Here is a 12872-nt window from a genome sequence, read left to right as displayed (position 1 = left end):
ATGCAAAATTTTGTGATGTTTGCAATGGAAATGCACAACCTTTAAATCTACAGGGTTATCATCAAAGGTTAAAACCGAGGGTTAATCTTTAAGATTAAAAATATTAGTTGCGTTCACACGCAGTTGCCAAACTTGAAGGTTAGGTCGAAAACTTAACTGTCAATGATTAGCTCCACTCGTGAATTCACGACGCGGGTTCACACACTCCCCTAAACTTTAAAGGGATCGTATAGTTTTGGTTGAGACCTAATTTCAGGTTTCTTACATTTTTTGGTGAGATAATGAGAAACCTCTTATGAAATATGAAAGAGCATGTAATTCTATGAGGAATTCAACATTTATTTGATGAAAATTGGTTTTGAAATGGCTGAGATATCCAAAAAAAGAGCGATTCTAATAAAGTGTGGGACCCATACTTTATTACGTTCGCTTTGTTTTACTTTGTTTTTGGATGTTTCGGTCACTCCAAACCCGATTTTCATCAAAACTTTGAATTCCTCTTAAAATGGTATGCTCTATACTATATCATAAGTGTTTTTTTGGTATCTCGCAAAAAGTTAAAAGCCCAATTCTCATCTCCACCAATACTGTACCATCCCTTTAAGTTACCCACTCGATGATTACAACTGAAGTGCAGAGTCCTTCCTAGATGACCTTATGCCCATACAAAATAGCGCAGCTGGAGGTTGACCCCGATGCGAACAAGAAGCAAGGTTCATGCTTACTCACCAGCTCGTTGATTATTGTGTCCACACGAAGCGAAAGTGGGGACCCCCGTAGCTCGTGGAGAGAGCGTAAACCCTAAGATGTCTTGTTCTAATCATCATGGATCGCCTAAACTTTAAGATTGCTAACTTTCGAGTGCGTCCACATGGTGCTAATTAAACTACAAGCTTATCATTAAGAGTTAAGTTTTCGACCTAAACAACTTCAAATTTAGGAACTGCGTGTGAACCTAACTATTATGACTCTTCAGACATGTCTGCCACATTAATCTTCCTGGATGGTGGAAGTTGGGCTGATCGTTGCACCTGTGCACAGGTATAGTCCTCACCATGTACACCCAAGACAGGTCTATTATTAACCCCAAACAAAGACAATTAGGCTTCATTGTGAGTAGTGTGAAATAGCAGGTTGATCATGTAAGCGTCAAGAGTGGAAGCTTTTTACTTTTCCCCCTCTTCTTCCACTTCTTCAACATCTTCTTCTTCATCTTTTTAATTCTTGATCCACTCCTACCCTTCTTTTTTTTCTCCTTCTTCTCCTTCCCTTTTTCTTCCCCTCCTTCTTCTTCCCTTTCATCTCATTCTTTTCCTTCTTCCCCTTCTCCCCTTCTTATTGTTCTCTTTTATTCTCGTCCTTTGTCTCTTCCTTTTTCTACTTCTTTTTCTCCTTATTTTTGTTCTCTTTTTTCTCTTTTTTCTTCTTTCTTCCTTCTTCCTTATTCTTGTTCTTTTTCTTTGACTCAAGACGCACTCCTTCATTATCTTCTAATCCATTATTGCACAGCTGTTAGTGGTTACAGTTCATTATTCTGAAGGTTCACCATTTCCAAGAGTTCATTTAATAATCTAAAAGCAAAATGAGGTTCATAGTTCAAAAAATCTGGTTAATATCCACCTTCTTATCATTTTTGCATAATTTACGAACCTCATTTCATTTTCCTGATTAACAAACATTCTTGTAGCAATGCTTTAACACATTCATACACAGAATCCCCATTTTGTGGTCATTCCACCTGGGACAAAGTGCATGTTTTCACTGGACACCTCATATTGCCTCATATCACCACAATTTGTTAGCACCTGCGTCACCTGATATTTTCCTACTACATGTACCTGAACTGTTTCTGCTGATGAGCAATGAAATATGCAGTGATGAGGGGTCATGCGAGGGAACTTGCAAAATACACTCAGCAAAAAAAGAAAGTAAACACTTTTTCGAGATCATATTTTTTTGTAGAAGATTTTGATGAAGATCAATGTATTATATACCATATTAAAGGTAATTTAATTGGCTATCAAGTTAGTAGATTGATACAAAAGGAAATTTTTCGCATGAGTGAAGACATTCATTTTTGCCCGCCAAGACACAAAAGTAAAAATTGCAAAATTTGACAAGTTGTCTTTTATTTTGGTAATGCCCTTCAAGATAACAATGACAACAAAAAGCCATTTTAAAACAATGAGAGACATAAATGGAATTGCATAAACAAATTTGTGTTCCCCCTTGTCTCTTTATAACCTCAAACAGAAACAAAATGGGAAACTAAAGGAGGAAGATGAGAATTTCTTGTCAGCTTAAATTTCAAACGACATAGGGAGTAATGGCATAAAGATGATTAGATAAAAAGAATTTCTTTATTTTATTCTTTTTATAGTAAGAAAGTCAAAGATTCATGATATATAAAATAAGAACCAAATACAATGTATCATTTACAATTCTCCTAATTTGAAAACAAATTTCTACCATTTTTATTAATATTTCTTCATCTCCTTAGTCTTATTTCATTTGATTTTGGGCTTGACCCCAGATTCTTCTTTTTCTCTCCCATATTTTTTTTGCCTTTATTGATATTTGGGCTTCAAAGATATTATAGAGATCAAAGGTTAATTTTTTCAAATCAATCAATGTCTCTTATTGTCTTAAATTTGTCTTTTGTTCTTATTGTTATATGGGGAAGCACTTTCGCGTGAATGACAACTCATTCAATTTTGCAATCTTTGCTTTTGTGCCTTGGAAGAGAAAAACAAAGGTGTTCACTCATGCGTAGAGTTTCCCATTTTATTGACCTACTAGGCTGATAGCCAATTGATTAACCTTTAATATGGTATATAACACATAACTTTTGGCCAGATATTTTATGAGAAATATAAACTTGAAAAAGTGTTTACTTTCTTTTTTTGCTGAGTGTACATTTAACCAGGAAGTGATGAATTAAAAGGTCACAGGTCAGGTCGTGCTTGCACTGAGCTGAATCTCCTGGTAAGAATTCAAGACTTCAGACACACTACAAATATCATTACATGCATGCTCTGTTTTTACTGAAAATTGTCCTTCGCAATACCTCGCATTGACTACCGTAACCTGTTGAGGACGGATTGATTTTGCTACAATACACGTTGTAGACACCTGCCAGAGTATACTCGGGACTAGTCTTCAATGGGTTAAACAATAGATGAAGGATCACCTCACATGACGTTGTATCACCCACTACCTGCAGTGTGTTTCTACTGAAGACAAATTTGAGGTGTTTCGTGCATCACTGTGCATCACCTAAGATATTTATTGTTCAGTAGAAACATGCTCAATGCGTTTGCTGGTAATCTAAGCTCATATCATTGGCTGGTCTCTTTCTCTTTCGGGATCAAATTTGAGATCTCGTGTGCATCTGAGGTGAGGTAGGCATGCTACTTTCCTGAGTAACGAGGTTAAAGGCATTATTTTCCATTTGCAGATGAAACAAAAACCCAGCTTTTTTTGCTTGAAAATGGGGTTAAAATGTGGGTTAGGGACAGAAACAACCAATGTAAGAATCTGAATCAGTATAATCAATGTGAAGTATTGTTAGATATACAAAATGTGAACAATGGTTATAATAAAAATGTTTCTAGACTAAACCTATTTACAATTAAAATAAAAATGTTTCTAGACTGTAAAACCATCTACAGCTATGGTTTATTGAGAAAAATAGTGCTATCTCCTTATATTTTAGGCTTTTTTGTAAAAATTTGTGTATGGTATACTGTTTTGTAATACACCTGACCTAGCAATGCATCAAACGTGATATCTTAAACATTTTTTAAATCACTGCTCTTAATGGTAAACAGTACCTTTAACAAGGATCCTCTTTGAATTGGAACTAACTGCCATCATCACATGATTATGATGTATGGCTGTAAAGTTTCAAGAGCATCAGCGGAAAGCAAAACAAAATTTAAAAAAAAGACAATGAACACAGTTCTATTTCTTATCATCAAGTACTTACACGTGAGTAGTTTTGAGTCACATACTACCACATATAATACAACATCATGTGTTGCCTGAAGGAAAACATTGATGTAAAGGAAATTATGACTATTTATCATTTTAGTCAACCAAGTGGGCATTACCTTCAGGGTCAGTTGTGATTTGCATCTTTACTCATATTCTTGATGTCTTTTGCTGTTTTTATAAACTATTTGTCATGAAGCCAATCAGTTCATAGTAGGGCCACCCGGTGCAACTATTCATGATTTCAGAAAACTGCAGTTAATTCTAAAAACAGAATGTGATCACATAATATTCATATTGAAATAGGAAACAATGTTATTGCTTTCTGAGTGGACAAGACATTAAAATTTGACATTTCTTGTGGGTGCATGCATACTCAAATACTCTTGTGTAAGATGGGAAAGTTCCTTTTTGATAATGATCTCACCACACACATTGATACAATTTTTCTTCCACCTTTTCTTTTTTTTTCTTTATTTCTTTCACCCTTCTTTAACCATGCATCCTCATCTACTGTAGATTCAGGCTTCTTTTTTTCCTTAAGTGCTGCTATATATATATAATTCTTCTTGTTCTGTTATGACAGTATTGTTGCTTGACATTGTAGTTTATTAAAAAGAGTGTCATAAACTTGCTACTTTCTTCATCCCTTTTTTTTTTCTTCTTTCTGTCCTGAATTTCCCTCCTTTTTCCATGCCTATTTATTTTCTTCTTCTTTTTGTAGAGCTGTTTGTTTGTTTGTTTGTTTGTTTGTTTGTTTGTTTGTTTGTTTTTTACTGTCTCCGGTGCTGCTTTATATGATTTTATGACAGCACTTTTGTATAATATGGTAGTCTCAAGTAGCAAATTTGTGCTCTGACACAACAAGTTTAACCCGTTGAGGACGGACTGATTTTGCTACAGCACACATTTCCCATAGACACCTGCCCGAGTATACTCGGGACTTGTCCTCAACAGGTTAACTTTGCTCTGAAAACCATTGTGTTCCCACTGTGTAATGTCCACGATATTCATGATTCAAAGTGTTCATCTCATTTTGAAGAGAGGGGAATAAGAAGAAATTAAATGATGTGATATGACAACCAGATTCACACCAAACCAAATGCAGTTATTAAAAGAAAATGAATCAAAGTTTCATTGTTAGTTTGTTTTTACTTTACTCTCACACGAGTCAACCTTAACCTTAAATTAAAATGATTGATGATCTTTATTGTGCAATATGGGAAGTTTTAATGACTGTTTTAATGATGGCAGAATAAAGTTGATGACTTTGCTCTGTGTAGTTTAATTCCATTTATTGCCTCCATTATTGTTCTCACATGATCAGTTGATAGCCGATTATGTGCACATATATGCAGGTAAGGGGCATTATGTCATGAAACGGTGACAAGTACACAGGGGGAAAAAGGACAATTTTGTTTATCTCTGATGTGCTCTTCCACTCTACAATCGAGTCATTCTGAGTTGGTAAGTGCGAAATTAGACGAAGACAAATATTCGAGGTGTGACTGATGTTTGGATTTATGGTTAATGTTTGTTATTCTGAAGGTTTGGTAATCTGAGAATGAAATAAGTTTTTTTTTCTAAGGTTTGTTTTATTCAGAAACACCCATGCAATTCCTTATATCTTTAATGTTTGTAATAAAAAATGAAGTAAACATTATTAATCTGAACTCTGTGGCATTATTCTGAAGATTCATGATTCAGAAACTCACAAATTCCATAATTATTCCTTTATGTTTGTTAGTCTGGAAATAAAATAGGGTTGTTCATTAAATCCAAACATTTGTGGCATTATTGCCAAAGGTTCATTAATCCAAATATGAAATAAGGTTCTTACAGTGCAATGAGAGCATTTCTCAATTCTATTCCTGTCATGTGTAGCTTGTATTTTATAATATGGTGATTGACTGTCATACGTGGTGTCCCTACTGGATTTGCAAATGAATTCTATAAGTTTCTGTCGCTGTTTTGAGTGAAAAGTCACGTCTCTACAATAATGCAGCTACTGGTCATTTGAAAGAAAAACAAAATCATAAATTTGTCACACAATTTACATCAAAGCAAAGCTATAAGGCATTTTCTCTACATTCAAGTTTACTCATAACATGTCCAGAGTAACACAAATCTGTAAAAGTTACATGGATTTGAACGACAGAATGTTGTTGCTATACTAAAGCATACAATAGCATAATTACGATGCTGTTTCAGAATTACGGCACACAGGGATTTACATGTACACTGTGGCACATGAAGAGTTCATGAATGTCCAAATATTAAGTAGCAACAATTTGGCTGGAAAAGTCCATGATTAACATTCTATTTTTACTCTGATATTCCTGCAGACAGAAGAAAACTGAGATGATCTTCGTTCAAATGCTTTGTTTCCCTTTCGATGCAAGTTTGCATTTCCTCTGCCTATTGCCTTTAATACTTGGCTTGTCCAATTAGAGGCTATATTTATGATTTTGTGGTGGTTTTGGCAGCCACATATGATCTAAAAATGAGAATACTGACCAAAAATTGTGTTTTTGTGCCAAGTGTATTGTCTTCACATATTGCCATTTTCAAAATAAAAACAAATCCATCAGAAGTGCAGTTAGGGTAAAGCTTAAATCGAGGTAATGCACACGGTCATCTGTTTGCAAAGTGGTTTTTATCAGAAGGGCAGTGAATTCAGGATGTGATTTGTGGTGTTTTGACGTTTTCAAGGTTGAGACTCACATCCATATCCCCTGTTGGATCCTGGGAAGACCGAGCCTTTGTGTCTTTTGACCATGTCTTGGCATCTTTGTGGTCAGTCTGGCTATGCAGCTTTTGTGTAAATTTCTAAACAGTTGCTGGAATTGATCCATTGTTTTCCAGCTGTCATATATCCCTAGATTTTGTGATTATGGCCAGAGAGCTCACACCATCGCTTGTGCCCGCTGACCTATGCTAAATCATGCATATTCCTGAAAGAAGTAGCGGAGTAACACAGAGTTCTGTAGTCAGAAAAAAAAAAACCCTTTAAAAAGTGATTTATTTCTTGTTATCATTTTTTGTACAGGCCTAGAAAACTAAAGGAAAACTATCAACATGCTTTGGGAAAGTCTTGAAAATTGATGTCACTGAACTTTGCTCATTGGCGATTTATTAAGTAATTTTTGAATCCTTTACATTTTAATGGTAATTAGGTGATTGACGTTCAGTTTTAAAAATCTCCCACTGAAGCTTTTTGAATTGCTAGGCGAAAAAGAAAAAGATTGTAATCTAAAAAAAAAAACTTATTCTCTTTCTAGATTTTTCTTTTGTCAAGCCATGATAATCATCCCTACAAGGACTATGTATTCATGATGCTGTACCACAAACCTTTCTCTTTCATACAATTTATGTACATTGAAATGCTGCTCATAGCCATCATACCGATATTTCACATATATCCATAAGAGGTTTCAATTATCATGGAGCATTCAGACACACAAAATGTGCCACATCCATACATCGTATAGCCATATGAAAACTCTGTAATCTGAAAAGGGTTGTCATAATGTCAAGCAATATGGACAGCATTATTATTACTATTCCCTGCTATGTATGCAGACACTCGGTTTCATGGTGCAATTTGCATGCCCCTGTTAGAAAACTGCACGTAAAATGCAGAGATTCATACAGTCATTGCCTATCGTTATGTAAGTTATAGTGTGACTCTGCAGATATTAATATCCCAATGATTTATCATTTTTATCTTCTTTTTTTTCTGAATGATTTACCGTTTCCCTGTTCACTCTAACCAGGGAGGTGAGATGATCACCTTCCTGCTCTAACACTTGTTTTGCACAACTGCTTTGTCTTAAAAATCTCAATGTTACGAACTACTCTACCCTGAAAACCACCTATGATGTTGATTTTTAGGAAACTGTTTTGTGACTAGAATCATTTCGCTCGAATACCTCACATGTCATGCATCATGATTTCTTAAGCAGTGTTGATGCTCTACTTTTTGGGGCCATAATCAGCATTTTGAAATGAGATTAACTAGTGCAAAATGTGGTTGCATCCATGTCCATTTTGATATAAACGCCGTTTCAAAACGTCGTTTCAAAATGAACAAAAAGGTATGTTGAATTGGCGTTTCTACGTATGTTAATCACATTTTTACGATGCAAAAAGTTGGTCTAGATTGATTTTTTAAAGTACTTTCTTTAAAATTTGCCCTGCATGGTATATTAAGGGTACATGAAGAGACCATCTTTTTTTTTTTTGTTCAAATCCCATAATATTGAACTTGCCACACATACATTTAGATGTGAGGGTGCCTGTGGTGATGCTCCTATGATATTTTTCATCCATGTGCTGACTGGAATAATCAAAGCACTTCTTTTGCAGCCAAGTGATTTTCCAGCAAGTTTGAATGGTGGTAAATGAACAAAAGTTTTACATCGCCGTGCGGAAACTGCTAACTCCTGTATGTGAACAGGGGCTCATGATGCTAATTGCATAATCTCTTCCCTTTGTCTTCCTGTGTGAACACAGCTGAACGAGAACAACTGCAAGCTGAGCTCGAGCTGGACGTCCTGGAGGCGTGTTCAGATGTACGGAAGTTGGAATTTCTCCTCAAGAAGCTTGGCTTCAGCGCCATCAATAAGGACTACAAGGAGACCCCTCTCTTCAAGTAAGACAAGCAAATACATCTTTATGCCTCCGCCACGAAGTGTCGCCGGAGGCATTATGTTTTCGGGTTGTCTGTCCGTCCGTCCGTCCTTCCGTCCGTCCTTCCGTCCGTAATCAATTTTGTAGACAGCGTATCTAAAAAACCGTTAGAGGTAACCTAATGAAACTTGGCATGTATATGTATGAGTGGGCAAAGTTGTGCCTATCAACTTTTGGGCACACATGCTCAAGGTCAAAGGTCAAAAGGTCAAATGCTCAAAATTTCACTATTTCCCCGATACCTGTGCAATGCCTGGAGGTATTTTCTTGAAACTTGGTGTATACATCAACTACCAAATAAAGATTCCCTAGAGAGAGCTTTGAGTCATGAGGTCAAAGGTCAAGGGTCAAAGGTCAAGTGAAAATGTTAAAATTTCACTTTTTTCTCCATATCTCACAAATATTTCAAGGTATCTTCATGGAACTTAGTATATATGCATGTACTGACTGGCAGTGATCATGTAAGGAATTTAGGGGTCATGGGTCAAAGGTCAGGGGGTGAAAGGTCAAGGTCAACTCATCAAAATGTCATTATTTCTCTCTTATCTATGCAATGCCTGTAGGATTTTTTCTTGAAACGTAGTGTATGCATATATTACCCAATACAGATTCTCTTGGAAGTTTCTTGCCTAAAGATCAAAGGTCAAAAGGTCAAAGGTAAAGTGAAAGTGCTAAATTTCACTTCTTCTTTAAACTTATAAAAGGGTTAAAAGTTGGGTACAAATCCTTAGATCCCCAAATATCTGCACTCTTAGACAGTATAGCCATTCATCCATATAAACCTAGTACAAGGATAGTGAATACTCAATGCATTTGTGACAAACCTGTCATTTTAATATTTTGCCAGTTATGTGAAGCTGTTATCACACATTGTTAAGACATTGTGCTATAGACCTATTCGGAGAACCATGCATTATGGCGGAGGCATACCAGTCGCCATAGCGACATTTCTAGTTTAATAATTATCTTTGCATTCCATTTTTGACATTTTACGAGAAAATTACAAAACAGTGGATGCTCAGTATAACGAGATCCTTGGGACCAAGACAATTTGAAGAGTTTGTTCGCAAAAACCGATAAGTCCATATTTGCCAAATGGAGATATTTGCGATTAAAGGTCAAGAAATATAAAGAGAATAATAAGAGAAATTTTGACCATAACTTCAAAAATGTACCTTTATATGTAGTGACCAATATATCACTTAAAAGGTATTATTTTGCACTTTATGAGAGAGACCGTACTTCAAAATCTTCAAAAATTGACTTATCGGTTTTTGCAAACAAACTCTTCATTTGTTCTTTTAATCAGATATTTATATTATATTGGATGGCTATGAATGGGATACCAGGGAATATTGCACGAGTTAGGGCCAATATTGCACGAATCGAAGATGAGTGCAATATTGGCCCTTACGAGTACAATATTCCCTGGTATTCGATGAATCAAGGCCATCCAATATAATTATTATCATCTATACAATCAAGTAGAGCAGGCATAAACTGCACAAAATTACCCGGCTTCTACTCGTCTTTGAAGTTGACTCGGCAGTCACATCCCAGCGCTGAAAAGGGGAAGCCCCTAAAACTGCGTATCAAACAAACAACTGGCAAGATGTTTGCGCGCTTGTGAATTGTAACAAAATGATGCACACTAGTAGCAAGCATTTGCGCATTCAGCAAGTGCTCGCGCATTAAACGAGACAGAATTGAATATTGTGTAATCTTGAACGGCAAGTAACAACGGTAGCCTATGGGGAATTAATACGTTGGCCTATGTGTTTCGTTCAATAAAAATTGAGCGGACTACAATACGCGTTTTTAATGCGCCGCTAAAACGTCCTATATAGATGATAATTTGTTATATCAGTAGTCAATAAACAATGCAAAACAAAGGAAATAAATTTATTGGGACGGAAGAAATTAGTTTGTTATTGATATATCAGATATTTTGTTATGTCAGATCTCTTTATATCAAGTTTCCATTGTTATGGGAATTGAATGTGCAAATAATTAAATACAACGAATGTAAAGAGAATACTTGTAATAAATGAGTGATTTAGAAGCATTGCTTGTATGGCATAGATACTCAGAAACGTATATGAAATTCATTCTTTTATGAAATTTACAGTGATGAAAAAATTACAAATATTGTGGTGAGAAAATGTATATGTTGAAGAATATGATAAAATAAATGTCCATTATATCTAACCACATGAGAGTGACGTAATCATCCAAGCTCATAAATCTGCCAAGCTCATAAATCTGCCATTTATATCTGATATTTAAAAAAGCATATTTTAAAAATGCATAAATTGTATGCATTTTTAAACTTGATTACGCCAATATTTCTGGTAATATTCTACTAGCCAATGTCTTTCACATTGGCTGGTAGAATCATTTATGTATTCAGTTTCTGTAAAATATTTATGTTTCTGTTGGAAATGGGAAAAACACTAATGAAAAAAGACATAGCTAGCTGTTAGAGAATAACGTTGTAAAATATTTGAGCACCACAACAAATGGTAAATCCAATAATTCTCTTCTGTTGGCTACATAACAGAAGAAGTATAATTATTAACTTGTTGAGGACGAGTCCGGAGTATACTCGGGCAGGTGTCTATGGGAAATGTGTGTTGGAGCAAAATCAGTCCGTCCTCAATGGGTAAAGTTTGTTTCCTCAGGTAAAAGCATCATTTTTGGCTTACAACTCCCCCCCCCCTCCCCCACCCCACCAAGAGACAGATCCTGTTGTGGTCAGTTGAACTTTCCTGCCATAGCGGAGTGACTTTGATAACAATGCTTATTAATCTCTAAACTGGAATTTGTTGGCCTCTTGTGTTCAGATGCGTGTGCGTGCCTGTGTGTGTATCCATGGGAGTGTGTGTGTGTGTGTGTGTGTGTAAATGTGACCCGTCACCCCAAAAAGCCTTTTCTTATGTACAGGGCACTCCTGTTATAACGAACACGGTTATAATGAAATTCCAGTTACAACAAAGTAAAAATTCAGGCCTCGACGTTATCCGCTCTTAGTTTTTTATTGTTTATTTGTTCGGTTATAACAAAATTTTGATATAATGAAAGAAAACTGCTGGTCCCGAGGACTTCATTATAAGGGGAGTCCACTGTATCGTGATATCCGAGGCTGTCATCCCAGTCAAGCACATTGCTTATTGATGACGGTCTCCTGCATTTGAGTCTCGAGGTATATGATTTTTCACACATATGTCATTTCCTTTTGTGTACCTGTATGTCTATAGTATGTTACGAGTAAGAATTTAGAGGTTCCTGATTTTATCATTTTCATTGTGTATATGTGTGTATTTCTGTATATTTACACAAGTGGACAAATAAACTCAAAGTGAAACTAAAACTGAGAGAATAAGAGAGAGAGAGAGGTAAATTGAGAAATAATGAGTTTTTAATTGCAGCAATTATGAATGCATTTATGAGCTTTCTATTGTGCATGAAAACCCTATTTTAAAGTTTAAAACCTCATGCAGGTATACAGTGTTGAGAGGTACGTGATGATGTTCAAGTTCAATATAATGAGGTACAGATTGTTATATTATTAGATTGGCAATTCAGTTTCTGATCAATGCTTGCAGAGAGGTGATGCATACCTCCTATAATTGTCATGATCATAATCATCATGAAATCAGCCTTTATAAAGAAATGCAATGTGAGGAAGTCATAGACATACATGGTACAGTGTGCCAATATGATTCCATACAGGATTACAGCTGTGACTGATTGGGGGTAGTGAAGTTAACTGAATAACTCAGCTTTCACGAAGTAACTTTGATAAACTAGTAACATGATTTCTGCCCCCCTCACTTTGATGTATGTGGGATTGAAGGAAGCAACACATTGATACATTCATAATGGTCAAGTATTGAAACCAGGAATTTAACCCATATCGGGCCAACGCACTTGTGTAAACAAACACCGCAGTGGCCCAGCACCGTTTGCACACACACGCCAACAGGCAGACAACTCTCCAAACAATCGCTCTTCATTAGCAAGCAACGAACAAAACATAGACAAGTTATATGTCGTTTGAAAGAGGATAAAATTCCCTTTAAAATGGTATGGACCTTATATGACATGCTACCATTCAATGCACAGTGCAGTCATAGTACTCAGCAGAAGTGAAGTACAGTCATCCAAAAGTTACGAAATCAATTTGT

General features: G+C 35.9%; 1 protein-coding gene across 1 annotated transcript in view; it reads left to right on the top strand.

Annotated features, from left to right (window-relative positions):
- LOC139731538 (leucine-rich repeat serine/threonine-protein kinase 1-like) overlaps nucleotides 1-12872 on the top strand; it is a 91092-nt gene that overhangs the window by 38588 nt on the left and 39632 nt on the right. The window contains exon 3 of the mRNA XM_071642426.1: nucleotides 8509-8647. Coding sequence (XP_071498527.1) covers nucleotides 8509-8647 — 139 coding nt within the window. The remainder of the gene's footprint in view (nucleotides 1-8508; nucleotides 8648-12872) is intronic.

This window comes from Diadema antillarum, unplaced genomic scaffold, assembly GCF_040938485.1.
Source record: "Diadema antillarum isolate AM-2024a unplaced genomic scaffold, OU_Dant_1.0 scf00000022, whole genome shotgun sequence".
NCBI classification, from domain to species: domain Eukaryota; kingdom Metazoa; phylum Echinodermata; class Echinoidea; order Diadematoida; family Diadematidae; genus Diadema; species Diadema antillarum.
The sequence above is the reverse complement of the archived record's forward strand: the minus strand, read 5'-3'. Positions and strand labels throughout refer to the sequence as shown.